The sequence below is a fragment of the Peromyscus californicus genome, unplaced genomic scaffold, assembly GCF_007827085.1.
Source record: "Peromyscus californicus insignis strain IS unplaced genomic scaffold, ASM782708v3 Scaffold_5__1_contigs__length_169319896, whole genome shotgun sequence".
In the NCBI taxonomy this organism is placed as follows: domain Eukaryota; kingdom Metazoa; phylum Chordata; class Mammalia; order Rodentia; family Cricetidae; genus Peromyscus; species Peromyscus californicus.
The window spans coordinates 34,236,411-34,257,982 of NW_026294573.1; the positions used below are offsets into that span (position 1 = coordinate 34,236,411).

Sequence of the window (21,572 nt, forward strand, 5' to 3'; positions counted from 1 at the left end):
ATTGCACTAGTACAGTCATGCGAGTGGGGAGCCCGCCGCCTTTGGCAAGGATGCCTGCGCTTCCTTGCTTCTTGCCTGCTCTTCCTCGCTCCTGCACACTCTTCCCTCTTCCAGCCTCCCCTAAGAACCGACCCGCTCGCTACAACGCACGCTTCAGAGTTCCCCGCAGCCCGCGCCGCACTTCCGGGGGCGGGGCCCAACCACGGTCGGTTTCCACTGCGCCGGAGCTTTGGATGAATTCCGCAGGGCCGGTCACCGGAAGCTGAGCTTCTACTTCCGGGTCAGAGCCATGGCGGTGGCAAATTCAAGTCCCGTTAACCCAGTGGTCTTCTTTGATGTCAGCATTGGCGGCCAGGTGAGGTGCGGGCGGCCCAGCGGCCCTGCGCGGGCGGGCAGGACTCGGGTGGGGGAGGCAGCCGGGGGAGCCCTTCTAGCCCTCCCGAGACAGGAGGGCTGGACCAGGGCGGCGGAGGTGGGAGCTTCCGAGCTGCTTGGGCTGAGGTCCTGGGCTCAGCCTGGCGTCTCCCGTCGCTTGCAGGAAGTTGGTCGCATGAAGATCGAGCTGTTTGCAGACGTGGTGCCTAAGACGGCAGAGAACTTTAGGTAAGGAGATGCGCCAACTGAACCAGAGTAGCTGAGCCTGAAGCCGGCCTTTGCAACGTCTGCCTCTGTCCATCCGTTCACTGCCTCGGAGCTCTGTGTTCTGGGTATTGCACTGGCCGAATAGCTACCGGGTTTGACCATTCCCATGCCAATTTATGTTACTAGTCTACATGCCTGCATGCCCTGACATCCGGCCGACCAGTTAGTGGACTTGCTGGCCCCTTTGTTTGTACCCTCCTCTCCTGAGATTAGAGATGCTCCAAGCAGTGATGGCATGGTGACTGAATCGTTCACTCTTTCTTTCCTTTTAGGCAATTCTGCACTGGAGAGTTCAGGTCAGTCTCAGATGTGTTTGATCTCTCCTCATACTCCTGAAGGGTGTCCTAGGAGTTTGGTGAGGATATTGGGGAACCATGGGCAAGTCTTGAGTGATGGAAAACGATATTCAGAGGGTATCTCCTTCATTGATGTGTCCTTTAGCTCACTTCTGTCCAGATCTTTATGAGAGTCCTTTTAGCCTCCAGTGTGTCCTAAACGGGAAGACCCCTGATTATTTGTCATCACTCCAAGTCCCTTTCTTTTTGGTTACAGAAAAGATGGTGTTCCTATAGGATACAAAGGAAGCACCTTCCATAGGTAAGGCTTTTGGCAAATGAAAATGCAGTTGTTGCTTGGTATCTGTACAAGCTATCCTGAACACCTGAGTGCAAAACCTATGGAGGATTAAGTGTGTTATTTAAAGGCTCATGTTCAGGGCTGAGGATGTAGCTTGGCAGAGAATTTGCCCAGCATGCATGAGGCCCTGGGTTCAATACTCAGCACCATGTAGCCTGTGCACAACTCTCTGTTCACCTAAAGTCATTCCTAGACTCTTGGTAATACCAGATTGTAGAAACGATGGCAGGGAAAACACTCTGGGTCGCTTTGGTTACAGGTGCATTTCCAGATGCTTCTATACCCAGCTTTTATGTGGGACCTGGGGATCTGAACTCAGGTCCTCATGCTTCATAGCAAGGACTTTACCCACTGAGCCATCTCCCTGGCTCCAGGTTATGATTTTAGTAGAGACTTTTGTAGTAATTAGTGTGATCAGGCAGCAGTCTGTAGGAACCTGGCCTTCATGAACTCCTGGCTTTCTGTATTCACCTGTTTTTCTTAGTGTTTGATAGAAGTTGCTCCACTTTAATCCTGAAATTTTTCATGTCGCCCATAGCAGGGGCTTTAGAGCTGTGGTCTTTAAGCCATCCCAGCATTCTTGTGAACATGTGTTATCCTCATTCTTTAAGGAAGGAAACTGAGGCTAAGAAAGGCTAAGGACTGTGCCTAGGTTTAGTAGCTTACATTGCCCTGTGTGTGTAGTAGTCCATTTCACATGTATTTGCTGTTGCTTTTCCCCAAAATTTGCATTAAGCCCTCGTCATGTTTTTTTTTTTTAAAGATTTATTTATTTATTATGTATACAGTATTCTGTTTGCATGTATCCCTGAAGGTCAGAAGAGGGAGCCAGATCTCATTACAGATGGTTGTGAGCCACCATGTGGGTGCTGGGAATTGAACTCAGGACCTCTGGAAGAGCAGCTGGTGTTCTTAACCTCTGAGCCATCTCTCCAGCCTCTCGACATGTTTTTTGCTTTGGCAAATCTGTTGTTATTTCTTCCTGCCAGGTTTCAGCCCCTTTCTGTGGTTCGGGTGCTAACTCATACACCTTAGATCAACACAAAGATGCCCCTGACATTAAAAAAAAAAAAACAAACTTTATGGTTCATAATCCCTCTGCTTGCTCACTCCAGGGGTGAAGACTCATTCTCTAAGCCACAATGATAAACATTGTACTTCAGGAAAAATGCTAACCTACCATGTCAGTGACTAAACCACAGAATCCTTCCCTCAGGATATTTTTTTTTTTTTTAACTGTTTCAGGGTCATAAAGGATTTCATGATTCAGGGTGGAGATTTTGTTAATGTAAGTACTGCTTTTTTTCTTTGCTATTCTTCCTATAGGGCCCCAGTTTTGAGATTTAAGAATAATAACTAAGTTAAGTGGAAAGAGCATGGACATGGGGATGTACTGTAGCACTACTGGCTACCACTGACTGTGCCCTTAGAATACATTTCTATACTAAACTGAATCATTAACTTCCATTGTCCAAAATGAGCTTTTTGTAACCAGAAATTGGACTTTACTAGTCTACCTAAAGATGATCTGAGACAACCCACATTCATTGTTCATAGGAAACTTTAAAATTAGCTGCAATTTTTCCCCCAAAAGAAAGTGAGCTGACTGCTTACGCCCCATTTTCCCTTCCACTTCTCATGTCACTGTCAGAAACTCTGTTTGCTTCTGTGGGTCTTCCTTTCCTTTTTCCTTTGGAAAGCTGAGGTTTTGACCGCAAGCCGTTTAGTGGCAAGGGATCAGACCAGGATGGGCAGGTGGTTCGAAGGCTGTTTGTTCTGCTTGCTGAGGTACCCAGGGATCCCGTCTTCACTGCTGACTATGGCTCTTTTGTGACCACGCTGTTTGTGTCCCCATCCCAGCTTTAGAGTGTGCCCAGTAAGCTAGGATTTTCTCTTAACCCACTTTCCCTTAGGCGCCCACTTCTGTGCATGCTGCTGCTTTACTGTTAAAATTGCTTAGTTGGGTATGTTGCAGCTCCTTGTGTCTGAGAGACAGTCTTTCTCGATTCCTGTGAGTTTTTAAAGCTCTTACTCCCCCTACGTAGGGTTCTAATGGCTGAATCCTGCTGTCACCTGTGCTGCGGTTCCATTGTGTGGTTCTATAGAACTGGGAAATCGGGGGACTGGAGAGTGGCTCAGCAGTTCCGAGCACCTCACTGGTCTTCCAGAGGACTGGAGTTCCTGGCTCATAACTGTCTGCAACTCCGTTTCCAGAGTATCTGACACTTCTGGTCTCTGTGGGCACCTAAACTTATATGCATGTACCCATACCCCCCCACACACACACACACCAAACACATAATTAAAAATAATACAAATAAATCATTTTTTTTTTTTTCGGTTTTTCGAGACAGGGTTTCTCTGTGTAGCTTTGTGCCTTTCCTGGAACTCACTCTGTAGCCCAGGCTGGCCTCGAACTCACAGAGATCCGCCTGGCTCTGCCTCCCGAGTGCTGGGATTAAAGGCGTGAGCCACCACCGCCCAGCTAATAAATCATTTTTTAAAACTCGGAAATTTGCTGGGTGGTGGCGGCAGAGGTGGCACACGCCTTTAATCCCAGCACTTTGGAGGCAGAGGCAGGCGGATCTCTGTGAGTTTGAGGATAGCCTGGTCTACAGAGTGAGTTCCAGGACAGCCAGGACTGTTACACAGAGAAACCCTATCTCAAAAAATCAAAAAAATCAAACAAACAAAAAAGACTGGGAAATTTGGGGGTCAGAAAGATGGCTCAGAGATTAAGAGCACTGGTGGCTCTTCCAGAGGACCCAGGTTTGATTCCCAGCACCTATGTGTTCGCTCATAGCCATCTGTAACTCCAGCTCCATGAATTTGAAAAACAATAAGAAGGGGTACATGGAAGGGTTTAGAGAGAGGAAAAGGAAGGGGAAATGATGTGATTATAATCTCAAATTAAAAAAAATATTTTTTTAAATAATAATAAATCTTAAAGAGAAAAAAAAGCTAGGGTGCAACAGTGTTTCTTCCCCCCACCCACCCAGTGTCTGTGAGCTCGAGTGGGCACGCAGGTGTGCAAGCTTGTGTGTGATTCAGTTTGCAAGCCTGTGGAAGTGGTGTGGAACCCAGAGGAAGATATCGGTGTTCTCTATCAGGCACTTACTGCCTTGAGACAAGGTCTCAGTACGTCAGTTGCTGCTTGGTTCAGCAAGGGTAGCTGGCTGGCTAGCACTCAGTATCTGCCTGTCTCCACCTCTTAATGCTGGAGTAGAGGCATGTACAGCCATGCCTGGCTTTTCTCTTTTCCTTCCTTCCTTCCTTCCTTCCTTCCTTCCTTCCTTCCTTCCTCCCTTCCTTCCTCTCTTCCTTCCTCCCTCCCTCTCCCTCCCTCCCTTCCTTCCTTCCTCTCTTTTTTAGATGTGTGTGCTAAGGATTTGAACTCAGGTTCTCTGGATAGCAAGCAGTTTTACCCATTGAGCCATCCTCCCCAGCCCTGTCAGTATTCTTCCTCTGGTTCCCAGGGTGCCCAGCACTCCAGGCCACTAACATATCTCTTCTCTACTCAGGGAGATGGTACTGGAGTCGCTAGCATTTACCGCGGTCCATTTGCAGATGAAAATTTTAAACTTAGACACTCAGCTCCAGGCCTGCTTTCCATGGTAAGTGAAGTTCAGTTAATTTTTGGGGGGTTAGATGAATAGCAGGTTCCTAGCGCCTTGTTGAGGCGCAGCTCTGTCTCTTGGAATCAGAGCAAGTCTTCTCTTGCTTCAGTCAGGCCTCACCTGCCCCTCCCCCTCCTTCCTTAATCTGGTTTGATGGTGTTGGGCAGGGTCTAACAGCTCTAGAGGGGAACTGAGCTCTGACTTGTGTTGTTGCCTTTATTTGCACTGAGATGTGTGATTGGGCTCTTAGCCTCTGTCCAGTGGGCTGCCACCTGCTTATTGCCCTGATTGCTGCAATTTACTACTCACTGCGGTAGCTGCATGCCGGCCACTCACCTGCTTTTCTCCCTCCCCATGCCCATCATTCCTATACCCACATCCTGATGGCTCTCCCCCATTTCTGATCCCTGCTCAGACTCCCTGGTGCCTCTGCTCATTGCTTGCCCACTTCACCTTGCTCACCCTCACTGCTCCTTCCCACTGCTCCCCTCTTTTCTCCCTCACTTCCCACTCCTACGAGCAACCCCTCCATCAGTGCCCCAATTCTCACCTCCATGGGCCCAGTGTTTACATGTGCATTCTCTATACTGCTTGCCTTCTTCACCATCTTCTCAGGTTCATGAAATGAAAGATTTGTTCACAGCTGCTCCATTTCAGGCACAAACACGATCCCTGCCATTGTTACATGTACCGTCTAACAACAAACACACATGCAGGTGACCAGCCCAGGACAGGATGCTTTGTGCCGTCAGTGTAGTACATCAGTGAGGACACCCTGGTGTACCTAAAAGGACCCTAATGGACTAGAGAAATGAGGGTGGTTGCCGCTAGAAATGAGAGAAGCCTTCCTAGAGGGGGAGATCTGCGTCCCTACCGGAGTTCTGTACACAGTGCCCTAGGAAGAAAGCATTTGAGGTCTAGCAGACAGGCTCTGCACAAATCCAAACCATGCAGAAGCACAGTGGCTTAGTCAGGGACAGGGCAGGTCGTGTTTGCTTTGCTTGATTCTGTTCTGCTTTTGTAGTGCTGGAGATGAAACCCAGGGGCTTGTGCTTGCTTGGCTCTATCCTAGCCCTGTACAATTTTTTATTTATTCTTTTTGTTTGGTTTGCTTTGTTTTGAGACAGGAGCTGACCGTGTAACTCTGACTGGCCTGGAATTTGCTATGTAGACCATGCTGGTTTCAAACTCAAATAGATCTACCTGCCTCTATGTCTGAGTGCTAAGATTAAAGGTGTGTGCCACCACACCCAGCTTATTTATTCTTATGAGTGTATGTATGTGTATGATGTGTAGGTTTTACATCCCCACAGTGTGTGGGTGCGTGTAGGTCAGAAGACAACTTTTGGAAGTCAGTTCTCTGCTCTCTCCTTTATGTGGTCTCCAGGGGTTAAACTCAGGTTGCCAGACTTGCGGGGCAATCGCTTTACCCCTGAGCCCTTTGGCCGGCCCCTCAGCACACTTTTTACTTTTCATTTTGAGGCCCGATCCCATTTCATTGCTTAAGATGACCTTGAAGTCTTTCTGTGTCCCAGGGAGCCCCTGAGCTTGCAATCCTCCTGCCTCAGCCTCCAAAGTAGCTGGGCTGACAGGCCTGCACCACCACAGCCATCTGTAGCATCCATCTCCTTGTGAGTTCTTCAAAGGCAGGGACAGAGCTCTCAACCTCAAGGCCCTCGTGCCTACCACAGAAAGATGCAGAGCGGTGACAGAAGAGTCCAGAAAGATAGCCAAAAGTTATTGGCACTTAGAGCATCTGCCCTGTTTTAATTCAGAACATCCCTTTGAGATAATGAACAAACTGAGGCACAGGCAGGTGGTTAGCAGTGAACCAAGGTCACACAGCCACTGATGAAGTTCTGGGATTCAAGGTGCATCATCTGCTGCAGGGCTCTTCCTTGAACATAGCTACACCACCAGGAAAAATCAGGTGTCCATGGGAACAGAGGATCCCTGAGACAGAAATGCTGTATGACTGTTACTGTGTCTGTTTGCTAGCAAATGATTACATAAGAACAGCAGGGTAGAGAGGAGAGGAGTGTGGGCCCTGGGATTGTGCCCCATTCCAGAGCAGAGTCTGCTCTAGCTGGCTTGTCGGGGCAGGAGGGTGTCCTTACTCTCATACATGAGGTGTTCAGGGAATCCATGTGCAAGCGTGGTTTTTCTTTTCCAGCATGATCACACTGTATAGCCCTGACTCACCTGGAAGCTCCATAGATGAAGCTGGCTTCAACTTGCCTCTATCCTCCTGCTTCTGTCTCCTGACTGGTTAGCTTACTAGCATGTGTGAGGTCTTGAGTTCAGTTCCCAGTGCAGTTAAAGAAAGGAAGGACGAGCCGGGCGATGGTGGCGCACGCCTTTAATCCCAGCACTCGGGAGGCAGAGGCAGGTGGATCTCTGTGAGTTCGAGGCCAGCCTGGACTACCAAGTGAGTTCCAGGAAAGGCGCAAAGCTACACAGAGAAACCCTGTCTTGAAAAACCAAAAAAAAAAAAAAAAAAAGAAAGGACAAAGGGATTTCCAAAGGGTAGTGTACAACCCAGAGTAGAGGCGACTGCAGCCGCCGGCTTTGATGTTGGCCCGTACTTCCGCGTGAACACTCACTGGCCATTTCGGATCCATCCAGCATCTGATTACAGCTGGTGGCCCACTCAGTGTGAGTTCTGCTCTTGCCTTGGTAATAGTGTTCTATAAAGCCTCCCTCCCTGCCCCCCAGGGTGGCATTGAACTTGTGGTTCTCCTCCCTCAGCCTCGCCGTTCTGGGATCACAGGCACAGACTTCTGTGTCCAGCTTTGTGTTTCTTTGAGTAACAACGCTTTCACTTTTCCGCTTTCTAGCTCTCTTTTCCCCAACGATCTTCCTGTAATTTCAGACACTGTTGTAAGGCAGCGCTGTGGGAGCTCATCTTAGTTTGTTGATGTATCAAAGTCCAGATTTAGCAAAAGGCATTTATGATTCTAGCCTGTTCTTTTATAGTACATTATTGAATACATGGGTGTAAAAATTATTTTGGAACTGGGCTTCAGTTGAAACATATACTTATGACCTATGTTCTTGGGGGGCTGAGGCGGAAGGAGCTTGAGTTGAGGGCAGTTCTGTCTCAGGACCAGGGATATAGTCACTGGTAGAGTGTTTGCCTAGTGTGAGGCTTCAGTACCACAAAACAAGGAAGACAAGGCTGTGTGGTAGCTCACTCTTGTAATTCTGAAACTCAGGAGGCTGACCTCTACAGCCTGGGCTACCGAAATGAGACCCTATTTTGGGTGGAGAGGGAGGGGCAGACAAAATGAGACTGCCTCTGAGAAGACGATTTCGAGGGAAGAAAGGGAAAAGATGTGGCTACAGTTTCAGATTCTCAGCTGGGCTGGGCTGGGCTGTGGTTCAGAATGACCCTAGTAAGCGAGTGCGTCTATACTCCCCGCACTTGGGAGACTGTGGGAGGAGTAGCAGTCGATAAGCCCAGCCTTAGGTACATAATGAGTTCCAGGACAGTCTGGGCTACATGAGACCTTCTCTCAACCCCTTCCTGCCTTCCCTGAAAAAGTAAAAAATATATTGCAAAACCACTTCAAACCCCTGATTTCCTAGGCAGAGTGTCTTTTCTTAGCTGATAACTAATTTGTAAGTATAATCCAGTTGTAACTAGTATGCACTAAATACACTAAGTCCTGTAAGGAGGGAAAGGAAGGTGTAGTCACACAGCTCAGCAAGTAAAGACAAGGGTTAAAGACACCTGCCACACCTGCCTGAGTTCAGTGCCAGCCCCATGTCCAAGTGGAAGTGGAGAAGTAACTCCACAAAGCTGTTCTCTGACCTCACACATCACACACACACACACACACACACACACACACACACACACACACACACACACTTATTAAAAAATGTAAAAGAAAGAGGCAGAAGGGGGCCATTAGGGAAAAGTAAGGGAACCAGCTAGAGCATGAGAGGATGTAGGGGAAGAGAATAAATAAGAACAATATAATAAATGTACAGATGAAAACTGAAAATGCCATAATTAAAGCCGCTACTCTGTAAGCTAACCTAAAACTTAGTTAAATCTTGTGTTTGCTTGTTTTAAATGAACCGTCATTCCCATTACAAACCTAGGGGCTCAGCAGGTAAAGGTGCTTCCCACCAAGTCTGATGCCCTGAGTTCAAGCCCCAGGACCCATGTGGTGGAAGGAGAGAGGCCTGACTCCTACAGAATCTGACGCTGAGGAAATTGTTCATTGATTGAAGAATTTAGATCCTCAAGGGTGGAGACTCTGTGTCCTGTTTATCCATGTGTCCTTGTCTAGGCCTGGGCTCATAATAGGTACTCAGTTAGGTTGCAGTTAGAGCTGCAGACTTTATGGGAAATCTTGCCCTTCACCTAATACAGCCAGAGAAACTTACTACAGGTGTATTTGGTTCCTCTCAGGCAAACAGTGGTCCGAGTACAAACGGCTGCCAGTTCTTTATCACATGTTCTAAGTGTGATTGGCTGGATGGGAAGCACGTGGTGTTTGGTAAGTCTTGCTCCCACCCCGTCTGTCTCGGCCCGCCACATTCTCCACACTTACTAAGTGTGCTCAGCTGCTGTAGCTGCTCTAGGCTAGGACAGATGGACATGTGGGGATGGCTAGGGCAGATGGACGTGTGGGGACGGCTAGGGCAGACGGACATGTGGGGACGGCTAGGGCAGACGGACATGTGGGGACGGTTAGGACAGATGGACGTGTGGGGACGGCTAGGGCAGATTGACGTGTGGGGACGGCTAGAACTCACGGAAAAGACAAGGGCATTCCAATAACTACACATGAAATCAATAAAGATGCCCTGAGGCAGCATGGAGGAGTGTGGCTTTGGGGTCCCTCAGACCCAAGCCTGTACCCTAGTTTCCTGCGTGTATTCCTTGTGACTTTGGGCAAGGCAGCTCACCTCACTGAACCTCAGTTTCCTTACCTTGTAAGAGGGCCTGATGAGATGCCAGCTGAGAACGGGCACTGGGAGCTGGGAGCACTACCAGCACCAGGAAGGAAGCCTTAACTTCATGTTCTTCCTGCAGGAAAAATCATTGATGGACTTCTGGTGATGAGAAAAATCGAGGTGGGTCCTGCTTGGGGATCCTCATAGCCTTTCTGGTCAGGTACCTTCTGCCTGTTAGTGAGGAGCAGGGTAAATGGGCTGCAGTTCGCTAGAGACTGGTCACTGTCTGCGGTTACTGGCTCCTCTGGGAGAGAGGAGAGGCCAGGCTTCCTTGGCCCCATTCATTAGCCTGTCCAGTGCATACTTGGGTTTGGCCTCTGAGCCTGATGCCCACTTGATAAAATCCACTTCCTGGCATTGCATTCATCATCCTTTGTGACCTGTCCCCTGCCTACCCCTCCATGACCCCTCCTGCCACTGCCTCTCTGGTCCAGTGGTATCCAGCCCCTGGCTCCTCCCTAAAGAGGTTGGCCATATAGGTGTGTGCCTCCTGCGCTTCCCTGCCCCAAGTGTTGGCTCCAGTCCTTCTCTACCTGAAGAGTTCCTTCTTTGGGATCTTACCTTCCCTTCCTGGCCCAGTTCAGATGCCCCCTCTTTTGTGACTTCTCCATAAGCAGGGTCCCTGGTCAGTGCTCTTCTGACCCGCCAAATTGTTGCATTGTGGGGCTGCGGCCTCTAGGTGTTAACTTTACCATCTGTCAGGACACACTCCACATCAGTCTGATCTTGGGCCCTTCCTTAGAGGATAGAAACAAGGCAGTGAGCAGGTGCCTGAGTGCATCTCATGTTCTTGTGCTTTGTTTTCTAGAATGTTCCCACAGGCCCTAACAATAAGCCCAAACTGCCAGTGGTAATCTCACAGTGTGGGGAAATGTAATCTTGACCAAGACTGAACCTGGTAAGTGATCTCTTCTCGCTGGTTAGGAAAAGGAATCATGGCTTGAGGGAGTCTTTCCACTCACAGATGTGGATTGAGTCCATTTCCTCTGCATGTGACCCTGGAGCAGGCACTCCTCAGGGCATGTTTCCTCAGCTCTCAGGAGAGGATGTCAACCTGAGGGTCACTGTGAGGAGCAGAAGGGAGGACGCTGGGAATACTCTTTTTCCTGCTGATTCATCAGTGTCCCCTTGAAGGACCTGACTCCCAGGTGACTGCACTGGGAGCAGCCTGGTGTCCAGTCCTGGGACGGGGGCCCCACAGGCTCCTTTCACAGGCTTCCTTCCTCTGGATACTTGCCCCTGGCTGCTCTGCCCTGGGGCCTTCTGAAAAAGAACTGAGAGGCACTCCCAGGAGAGAATTCAGCTCTGAGGTGAATGATAGTCATCTGAGTGACTTTCGGGTTACACACGCTAGGGAAAAATGGTCAGTCCACCTGTGCAAGAGGTCGTGGTGTTTCATTTGCCTTTACAAGTTTTTTCAAACCCACAGAAAATCTGGAAAACTGTTGACTGATCACCCACAGCCTCACAGCTCGGGTCCCCAGTGGTGGACATTTGTGGCTGTCCTCTCCTTTCTTTCCTGCCCTCGCTGCCTCTCATTCTCATTCTAAAACTGCAGACCTCTTGACACTTCACCCTTGAGCATGTGAGCAAGGAGCCCCTAAAAATAAAACTAATTCATAAGGCTAAATAAACAGAATGAGCCGGGCGGTGGTAGCGCACGCCTTTAATCCCAGCACTTGGGAGGCAGAGCCAGGCGGATCTCTGTGAGTTCGAGGCCAGTCTGGACTACCAAGTGAGTTCCAGGAAAGGCGCAAAGCTACACAGAGAAACCCTGTCTCGAAAAACAAAAACTAAATAAATAAACAAACAAACAAACAAACAAACAAACAGATTGATACTCGTAATACGTGGTGCATTTTCAAAATTACCAATTGTCTCCAAAGTAACTGAAATCATACAGAAGTGTATTTTTTGTAGTGCTGGGGATTGAACCAAGCTTTGTGCATTCAAGGCAAGTACACAACCACTGACCTGCACCTCGGTGCCACTTTTATAGACACACACACACACACACACACACACACACACACACACACACACACACACACACGGCTGTCCTGACCAGACATGCTGGTGTACCCCTGTAGTCCCAGCTACTTGAAAGGCTGAGGCAGGAGGATCACCTGAGACCAGCCAGCATAAACCTTTCCCCAGCATCCTTGTAGTTCCTTGGGTTGTTTTGGTTTGGTTGGTTGTTTTTTTTAGTGCGCATGAGTGTTTTCCTGCATGTATGTTTATACACCACTTGTATGCCTGGTGCCCACAGATGCCAGAAGAGAGCATCAGAGTTATAAGTAGTTTTCAGCCACCACGTGGGTGCTGGGAATTGAACCTGGGTCCTCTGCAAGAGCAGCAAATGCTCTTAACCACTGAGCCATCTCTCCAGCCCCTGGTGGTTTATTTTTAATTGCGCAAGTAATACAGAACAGTTTATATGTGAAAACTTTAACACCAAAGTGATAAAGGAGAAGCTTTTCTTCCTCCCCAGAAGTCACTTCCGTGTCAGTTTGAAATGTGTTCACCTTTCTTTGTCAGTCTGCTTTTGGGAAGAGTGTTTCTTCCCAGATGACGAATGCTATGTTGTTTCTCCTGCCCTTTCTCCCTCTTCTTTTTTGTTGTTGTGTATGTGTCTGTGTATGGGTGTGTGCATGGGAGTTCATGTGCCCGAGGAGGACAGAGGACTTGGATCATAGGTAGGTAGTTGTCAGCTGCCCAGTGCGAGTGCTGAGTCTCCTGTAAGAGTAGTGAGTGCCCTTAACCACTGAGCCATCTCGTCAGTCCTTTGGGGGTTTTTGTTTGTTTGCTGGTTTTTGTCTCTTCGTATTTGACATCACGTCTTGAAAACTTTTCCTTTTTAGTTCATATAAAACTAACTTATGTTTAAAAAACAAACAGCTGGTGTAGTGAAATGACTCCTTGGATAAAAGTATTTGCCATGTGGTCCTGAGTTTGAGTCCCAGATCCCACCATGGGAAAGAGCCAACTTCCACAAGTTCTCTGATTTCCACATGGGTACCATGCATGCATACCCACATACTTTTTTTTTGAGGGGAGGGACACATGGCTTCTCTGTGTAACCCTGGCTGTCCTGGAACTCACTCTGTAGACAGGCTGGCCTGGAACTGAGAGCCATCTGCCTCTGCCTTCCGAGCACTGGGAAAAAAGGTGTGTGCCACCACCAGCTAGCTAAAAAAATGCCAGCACTTGAGAGGCAGAGACAGGTGGATCTCTGAGTGAGTTTGAGGCCAGCCTGGGCTACAGAGTTCCAGAACAGTGAGGGCAACACAGAGAAACCCTGTCTTGAAAAACAGAGAGAGAGAGAGAGAGAGAGAGAGAGAGAGAGAGAGAGAGAGAGAGAGAGAGAGAACGTTTTAATTTAAATCTTTAAAAAAAAATAAAAACCTTAAATTATATGCTATAAGACATTTCTACCGGGGCTGGAGAGATGGCTCATTAGTTAAGAGCATTTACCACTCTCACAGAGGACTCAGCACTCATACTGGGCAGCTGACAACTGTCCATGACTCCAGTTCCAGGGTACCCGACACCCTCATACAGATATACATGCAGTCAAAACATCAATGTACATAAATAAATAAAACAAAATAAAAAGATATCTCTACCAAGGTTTACTTCCTTTCCATTGTGACTGGTAACTGCATTCTCCAATTGCATTACTTAAGTTTGTTGGTGGTTAAATGGCTCTTGTTTATTTATTTAGATACAGGGTCTCAGGTGTGGCTCTGGCTGGCCTGGAATTGAGAGATCTGTCTGCCTCTGCCTCCAGAGTGCTGGGCTTAAAAGAGAGTGCTTGTCTGTTTTGCTTTTTTGTTTGTTGATATAGAGAGTTTGTAGCCAGAGCTGGCCTGAAATTGGATGTGAAACCAAAGATGACATTCAATCCCTGATCTGTCTCCCAAATGCTAGGATTACAGATGTGGGTCACCAGGCCACCTGTTTGTTTGTTTTCTTTCTATAAGGTCTCTGTAGCTAAGACTGGCCTCAAATCTATAATCCTCCTTCTGCCTCCCAGGGGTGAGATTATAAGGATAGGCCACCCCTCCCTAGTTTACTTGCCTCAGGCTCCTGATTCCTGAGATAAAATATTGTCACACCTAGCTAGATATGGTGGCACACGCCTTTAATTCCAGCACTCAGGAGACAGCCTGGTCTACAAAGCCAGTTCCAGGATAGCCAGGGCTACACAGAGAAATGCTGTCTCAAAAAAGCAAAAAAAAAATTTTAGCTGGGTGTGAGCGCACACCTGTAATTCTGTAATCCCAGCCAGGGAGAGATGGCTAAGAGTGTGACAAGTTTGAGGACTTCCTGGACTTAAGAATGCTTTCAAGGCTAGCCTGACAACTTACTGACTGTATAAAAGAGGGGACAGGTGAAGCCAGGTAAAGGTACTTACTGGCTGTCAAGCTTGTAGACCTGAGTTTGATCCCCGGGACCAACTGGTGCATAGAGAACTGACTCCTGCAAATTTCCCTCTGATGTGCTGTGGCACTCGCACACCCATAAATACATGCACGAAATGAAATAAATAAATGTAATTTTTTTTTTTTTTTTGCAGAGCTGGGTTTGGAGGCTTGCACTCAAAATCTCACCATTTGGAGGCTGAAGCAAGATTGCCACAAGTTTATGGGCAAGCCAGGGCAGCAGCAGCTTAGCCACCAGCAAAAAAGAAGGCTGGGGTGTTGCTCAGGAGCACAAAGTACTCACAGGGTCTGGGTCTGTCTCTACTAAGCAAAGGAAAAGAAAAATATGTAAAGTTCTAATTTGATGGCATCAAGATTATTGGTCCCTTAACGGCTTTCCTGCTTTGTCTTATGTAACTAGCCTTCACTACCTCCAATCATAATAGCCTCTGTGGTAGAGTCTGTACCCTGTGAAATTTCTGTACTTTATCTGTGTACTTAGGAAATGGTATTTATCTATTCATTTATTGTGAGTACCAATGGAGGTCAAAGGACAACTTTCTTAAGTCTGTTCTGTCATGTGAGTCCCTGGGATCAAACTCAACAGCAAGGGTCTTAACCCTCTGGGCCATCTCATTGGCCTGGAGTCTTGTTCCATTTTTGAGACAGGGTCTCTCCTCAACTGGCTTGTCTCCAACTCACAGAGATGCCTGTCTGCCTCCTGAGTGCTGGGATGAAAGAGGTGCGCCAGCGTGGCGTCAGATACAGACAACCCCAGTCACTTATGTATCATCGGTGACCTGCTTGTGCTCAGCATCTGGAATTTACAGGCATTCAGTAACACTTACTGCATGAGGCAGTGGAGAGAAACCAAGCATTTCAGGGAGGGGACTAGAGTGAGCAATGCTGAGGCAGGAATGCACAAGTGCATGCTGGGAGCTACATGTGGACCTTTTTTGCCTAGGCAAATGCTTCCTTCTCAGGCTGAATGGACACCGTGAGTCTTTCTGCCAAGATGGGGGACCCCCGCTCCCGGCTCAACCTGCTCCCCACTTCAAGAGCTACTGACAATTCTCTCCTGGTTTCCCTCATTTCTTTGATGTCACTAATGATGAGTTCATAAGCTGATCCCTGATCATCACTAGATGATAGAAGATTACAAAAAGACTCAAAAAACATTAGGAAATGTAAAGCCTACCTAAAAATTTAGGTCTCTCTTACCTTACCAGCTTTCACCCTGTGAGGTTATGCTTGGCAGTGGTCCCTGCGGCCATTGCCTCTCATCCCATGAGGGTGCCCCACTTTGCTTTGTAATAAATTCTCTTTCACATACACATACAGAAGATGAAATTTAAAAACTTGATCAGGCCGGGTGGTGGTGGAGGTGCATTCCTTTAATCCCAACACAGGGCAGAACTAGGTGGATCTCTGAGTTTGAGGCCAGCCTGGTCTAGAGAGTGAGTTCCAGGACACCCAAGGCTACACAGAGAAACTCTGTCTGGGTGAGGGGAAATTGTTCAGGATTTTTTGTTTGTTTTGTTTTGTTTTGTTTTTTTTTTTTTTTTTAAGATTTATTTATTATCTATACAGTGTCCTGCCTGCATGCCTTCACACGAGAAGAGGGCACCAGATGTCATCACAGATGGTTGTGAGCCACCATGCGGTTGCTGGGAATTGAACTCAGGACCTCTGGAAGAACAGTTACTGCTCTTAACCTCTGAGCCATCTCTCCAGCCCCTTGTTTTGTTTTTCAAAACAGAGTTTCTCTGCCTAGCCTTGGCTGTCCTGGAACTCACTCTGTAGACTAGGTTGACCTTGAACTCAGAGATCCACCTGCCTCTACTGAGTGCTGGGATTAAAGGAGTGTACCACCACTGCCCAGCTCAGGAATTCTTTATGTTAAGGGCACAGGAATTCTAGCTTTGTGATAGGGTCCTTGCCTGACTCTAGTTTCAATGTCCAACACCATAAGAAGCAACAAAACAAAACCCAACCTTTACATTACAGAACTGGAAAGCCTTGTTGGGGACTCTAAGAATCATTAGCCTGCCTCTCCACTATTAGCAAAAGCCATTTAGCTCTTTGTCAAAGTCCCTCTTGTAGCCCAAGTGGGACATATTCCTCAGTGGTCGTTCACATACCAGAGGCCCTCTAGACAGCCCCTTTCTGTGGTGATGGAGATGCCTGTGTCTGTACCCTAGATAGAATAGAGCTAGTTGCTAGCTGTGTGTGGTGATCAAGCATGTGAAACTCGGTTGGTGTGGCTAAGGCTGAGGGAATAGTTTTTTTGGTTAGGTTTGGTTGGTTTTTGTTGTTTTGGCTTTTTTTTTTTTTTTTTTTGGTTTTTCGAGACAGGGTTTCTCTGTGTAGCTTTGCGCCTTTCCTGGGACTCACTTGGTAGCCCAGGCTGGCCTTGAACTCACAGAGATCCGCCTGGCTCTGCCTCCCGAGTGCTGGGATTAAAGGCGTGCGCCACCACCGCCCGGCTGTTTTGGCTTTTTTACCTACAGGGAAGGGAGAAGTTTGAAACAGGGTCTTTTTTTTTTTTTTTTTAGTCCTAGCAGAGCAAGAATTCACTTTGTAACCCAGTCTGGGCTCAAACTGTAGCAGCCCTCCTGTCTCTGCCTCCAAGTACAGGAATTATAAGCATGCACCACTGTGCCCAGGTACATTTTATTTTTGGGACAAGGTCTCATGTAATCCAGGCTGGCCTCAAATTTGATGTGTAGATTAGGATGACCTTGAGCTCCTGATCCTTCTGCCTCCACTCTCTGAGTCCTGGGATTGAAGATATGTGTCATCACATCTGGTCTGTATGGTGCTGGAGATTGACCTCAGAGTTTCCTATGTAATAGGCAAGTGTTTTACCAACTGAACAACACACCCAGCCTCTCCTGAATTTTTAACTTTAATTAATTTTTGTTTGTGTTGTTTGAAACAGGGTTTCTCTTTGTAGCTTTGGCTGTCCTGGAACTCCCTTTGTAGACCAGGCTGGCCTTGAACTCACAAATATCCACCTGCCTCTGCCTCTTGATTGCTGGGATTAAAAGTGTGCACCATCACTGCCCAGCTATTTTACTTAATTAAATCTCAAGAGTTACATGTGACTATAGTGGCTGCCATATTGTATAGTGAGCTCTAGACTTGCGCTCCAATTCAGTCCTCCAACCCTGACTTGCTCAGGCTTGTGCTGTAGCTAATACTTAGGGATATGGCAATGACATCAGTTATCCAGGGTAGCTTCAGCCATTGCGGAGACTGAGAATCACTTGAGCCCAGGAATTCAAGGTTAGCCTGGGCAAAGCATAGCAGTATAGCATAACCACGTTTTGTTTTGAAGGCAAAGTGCTTGCTGAGCAAGCATGAGAGCCTGAGTTCAGATCTCACATAAAAGCTGGGTGTGGAAGCTGGGGAGATGGTTCAGTGGTTAAGAGCATTCCTTGCTCTTACAGAGGATCTGGGTTCATTTCCCAACAACCACATGGAGCTCACAGCTATGCCTAACTCCAGTTCTAGGAAATCTGATACCCTCTTCTGACCTCCTTGGGCACCAGGCACATATGTGGTGCACATACATACATGCAGGCAAAGCACTCATGCACATAAGTTTTTTTATTTATTTATTTTTATTTTATGTGCCTTGGTGTTTTGTCCTGAGTGTTGGGTCCCTGAGCTGGAATTACAGACAGTTGTGAGCTGCCATGTGGGTGCTGGGAATTGAACCCAGGTCCTCTGGAAGACCAGTCCCTGCTCTTAACAGCTGATCCATCTCTCCAGCCCCATAAGTTGTTTTTTGAAACCCCTATCCTCAGTTTTAAGGTGTCAGGAAGTCTAGAGAATGGTCTGCTGTAAAGAGGGCGGTTGGCGGATGGCTGTCCACTTTGAATTTCTTCATAGTGAGACTTGGGACGCATGAAGGGAAATAAGGAATGAGCTGGCGGCCCATCACTTTCCTTTTCAGGTGAAAATGTACAGGCTTCTCTAACCTCCCAAAAGTGTTTGTTTTTGTTGTAGTATTTTATAAGTGTGTCTTGCCTGAGTGTGTATCTTGTGCACTATGTGCGTGCCTGGTGCCCAGGGAGGTTGGAAGAGGAAGTCAGAGCCCCTGGGGTTGTATTTTAAAAACCGCGAGAAAGAGTCACACCATACAACAGGGCCCACATAGGAGGGTTACTGGGGAATGGGAGAGAGAAGGGTGCGGGGACCCGTCCCTGGGGACAAGGAAGGGAAAGAGAAAGGAGATGGGAGGTGTACAGGCCCTCCTTTTATAAGGAAATGCAATGTGCACAGGAAATGCTCTTAGTGGCTGCAGCTGCGGTACATCCTGTCAGAACCCTAAGGGCAGGCCAGTACAAATGCCTAAATGCTAACACCTGGAACTAGAGTTATAGATGGTTGTGAGCTACCATGTGGGGGCTGCGAATTGAACCAGGTCTTCTGGAAGAACAGCCAGTGACTGTTCTTAACCTCTGAGCCATCTCTTTGTGCATCCCCCCCCCCCCCAGTGTTTTTATTATACCTCAGGTTTGTTTTGGGTGGAATAATGGTAAAGAGCCATATAGATAATTTTTTTTTTTTTTTTTTTTTTTTGGTTTTTCGAGACAGGGTTTCTCTGTGTAGCTCTGCGCCTTTCATGGAACTCGCTTTGGAGACCAGGCTGGCCTCGAACTCACAAAGATCCGCCTGGCTCTGCCTCCCAAGTGCTGGGATTAAAGGCGTGCGCCACCACCGCCCGCTCATATAGATAATTTTAAGACCCATTTGCCAATTGTTTGTTGTCCTGTTGGATTTGGGAGGTGGGGAGTGGCTTGTTTGTTTAGAGTTTCAGCCTTCTGAGCATTCAGATCACAGGCATGAGTCACCATGCTGAGCATCATTTCTCATACTTTAATGTACTTCGAATCTCCAGAATAACTTGCTAGAGAGCTAGTTGTGATGAAGTTTCACAGGTAACATTGAGTGGCAAAGCTCAACATGGGGGATGACAGGGTTTGTCCTTTCAAGGAGAAACCTAGCCCAGGAGGTGACATCCTGGTGCTTCAGCAAGAATCACTGTGTTCAGTCTCGCTTCATCACGCAGCTGCACTTGCATGATATTGGCACTGACAATCAAAGATGCCAGAAGAGAGACAAGCACCCTAGATACCAGCAAGGTGTGCCCCCATGAATTGGCCTGTCTGTTGGGTGTGTGACACTGTTCCTTGCTCTGAGAGTGGGAAGCTCTGCCACAAAAGATGTAGAATGTTGGGGTTAGAGAGAGGGCTCAGTGGTTAAGAGCACTGGCTGCTTTTGCAGAGGTCCTGAGTTCAATTCCCAGCAACCACATGGTGACTCCTAACTATCTGTAATGACATCTGGCACCCTCTTCTGGAATGCAGGCAGAACACTGTATACATAATAAATAAATCTTTAAAAAAAAAAAAAAGAGGGAGAATGTCTGGCTCTACTCCAGTCCAAAGGCTCCTACATTGTCTTTACATTCACGGTGTGGCTCTTCCATGCAGTACCATTCAGCCTTATGAAAAAGAAAAGAGGATCTGTGTGTACTGGCAAGATTTCTAAAGTGAATCAAGTGACTATGGAGATGATTATGCTGTACAAACATGGCACTTTGTGGAATGTTCCAGAACTTTTGGTAGGGTTAAACAGCATATTGCTAATAGTAGATACTTCCACTAAGCAAAGACTTTCTTTTCAGGTTATGTTGTCCTATTGTTCTTGTACAATATTTGTACTTGAATTCGCCTACACTGAACTTAAATCTTCTAATAAAAACACACACTGTATGTATATGTGTGTATATCCCAAGTCTTTCCATCCTCTATCTGAAGTATGCCTATGGCTAACATCAGTTTAGAAAGCCTGCCTATGTCCCTCCAGCTCTTGTGGGTTCAGCCCAGTCTGTGGTTCCCACCAGGTTCTGTCACAACACTTAGCACAGTGTATTGCAGTGTGTATGTTAGGCTGTCTTTGTCTTGAGGACACATTGAGAACACAGTGCCTGGTGTCACAGACCTTCGACTCTAGTCCATTGAGCTGTTTATAATGCACTTAAGCATTCTTACACACTTCCAGGGCCCTGGACAAACTTGTGGACCTACATTGTGATACCAGAACTCACTGTCCCCTAGAAGAGGGTGTGTCCACATAAGGGGGCTGGTATGCATAACTTTCTCTTTTAGTACAGCTAACCTGGAAGGCCATGGACAGCAAGCCATCAAAGCCTGATGAGAAGGACACAGGCCTTGAACCAAGCAGAAAGCCCAACACTGTTAACTCTGGCCGTAGTCATTAAGCCTCCTGGAACTCGTTTGTCCCGTTGCATGGAGATGGTATATACAGGCCAGGGAGCTAGTACAGCAGGTAACGACACCTGAGTTGAATCCCTGGGACCCACATGGTTGAGAGAGCAAACTCATGAAAGTTGTCCTCTGATCTCCACAGCATGCATGCCCACATACACAATAAGTAAATGTAAATTAAAACTTAATATATACTACAGTGTAGGGAGAGGTGACTAGTATTAGAGACATGTTTGGTCACACATTCACTACTGTATCTGTGTTATACACGTCTTCACGTGGTCCTGGAAATCCAAAGGTCTGTCTTTGGGAAAAAAGATTAGGATCTGGGAACATTTATTTGATGGAGTGTCCTCTTCCTGTCCCTTGTGCTGTCTATCCCTATCTTCTCACTGTCCTATCTCTACCATTCAGGTCTTCTGTGTTGGGTGACATTCTCCCGTGAGTCTGACAAGCTGGACTGGCCTCTGTGTTTGCTTCTCTGCCTCCACAATGTGTGATCCAGGACCTGGAAGTATCACAGATCAGAACCAAGATCGTGTTTAAATTTTGAACTGTAAATAAAGGATCTTTTTTTTAATTTATGGATTCTGTTGTTGTTGTTGTTTGTGTTGCTCATTTTTAAAGTCAAGCAATGCCAATGTTTATTCAAATAGGAAAGTTTAATTATGTTTCAATGAAAAGCCCCCCAGAGCCAGATGCTTTAATCCCAGCACCCAGGAGGCATAGGCAGGCCTGTGAGTTGAGGCTGACCTGATACAGTTAGTTTCAGGCCAGCCAAGACTGCATCCCTGTCTCAAAGGAGCAGGCAAGCAGTAAACCTCTTCAGTATCACTTCATAAGGAGAGTTGGGGGGAAAGGGGAGGTGGAGAAAAAGGAAGGAACCCAAAGTAGCAGAAAAAGCAAAAGCAGACTTAGGTCTTGGCTTGCATCCAAAAGAAAGAGACCCCCCCCCCCCCCAGAAAAAAAGAGGGGAAGTT

At 47.3% G+C, this 21,572-nt stretch overlaps 1 protein-coding gene across 2 annotated transcripts; it reads left to right on the forward strand.

Moving 5' to 3' along the window:
• Positions 1-211: 211 nt before the first annotated feature.
• Ppih (peptidylprolyl isomerase H) lies at positions 212-21,176 on the forward strand. Of its 2 annotated transcripts, none has more exons than XM_052715014.1 (10): positions 212-355; positions 539-603; positions 915-938; positions 1,195-1,239; positions 2,524-2,566; positions 4,800-4,892; positions 9,319-9,406; positions 9,946-9,986; positions 10,675-10,764; positions 14,446-14,681. In XM_052715014.1, the coding sequence occupies exons 1-9, from the start codon at positions 290-292 to the stop codon at positions 10,741-10,743; spliced, it is 534 nt and encodes a 177-aa protein (XP_052570974.1). In that variant the 5' UTR covers positions 212-289; the 3' UTR covers positions 10,744-10,764; positions 14,446-14,681. The 2 variants fall into 2 exon arrangements, with proteins under 2 accessions (XP_052570974.1, XP_052570973.1); XM_052715013.1 differs by lacking the exon at positions 14,446-14,681 and adding an exon at positions 21,007-21,176 and having other exon boundaries at positions 218-355.
• The last annotated feature ends 396 nt before the right edge of the window (positions 21,177-21,572 follow it).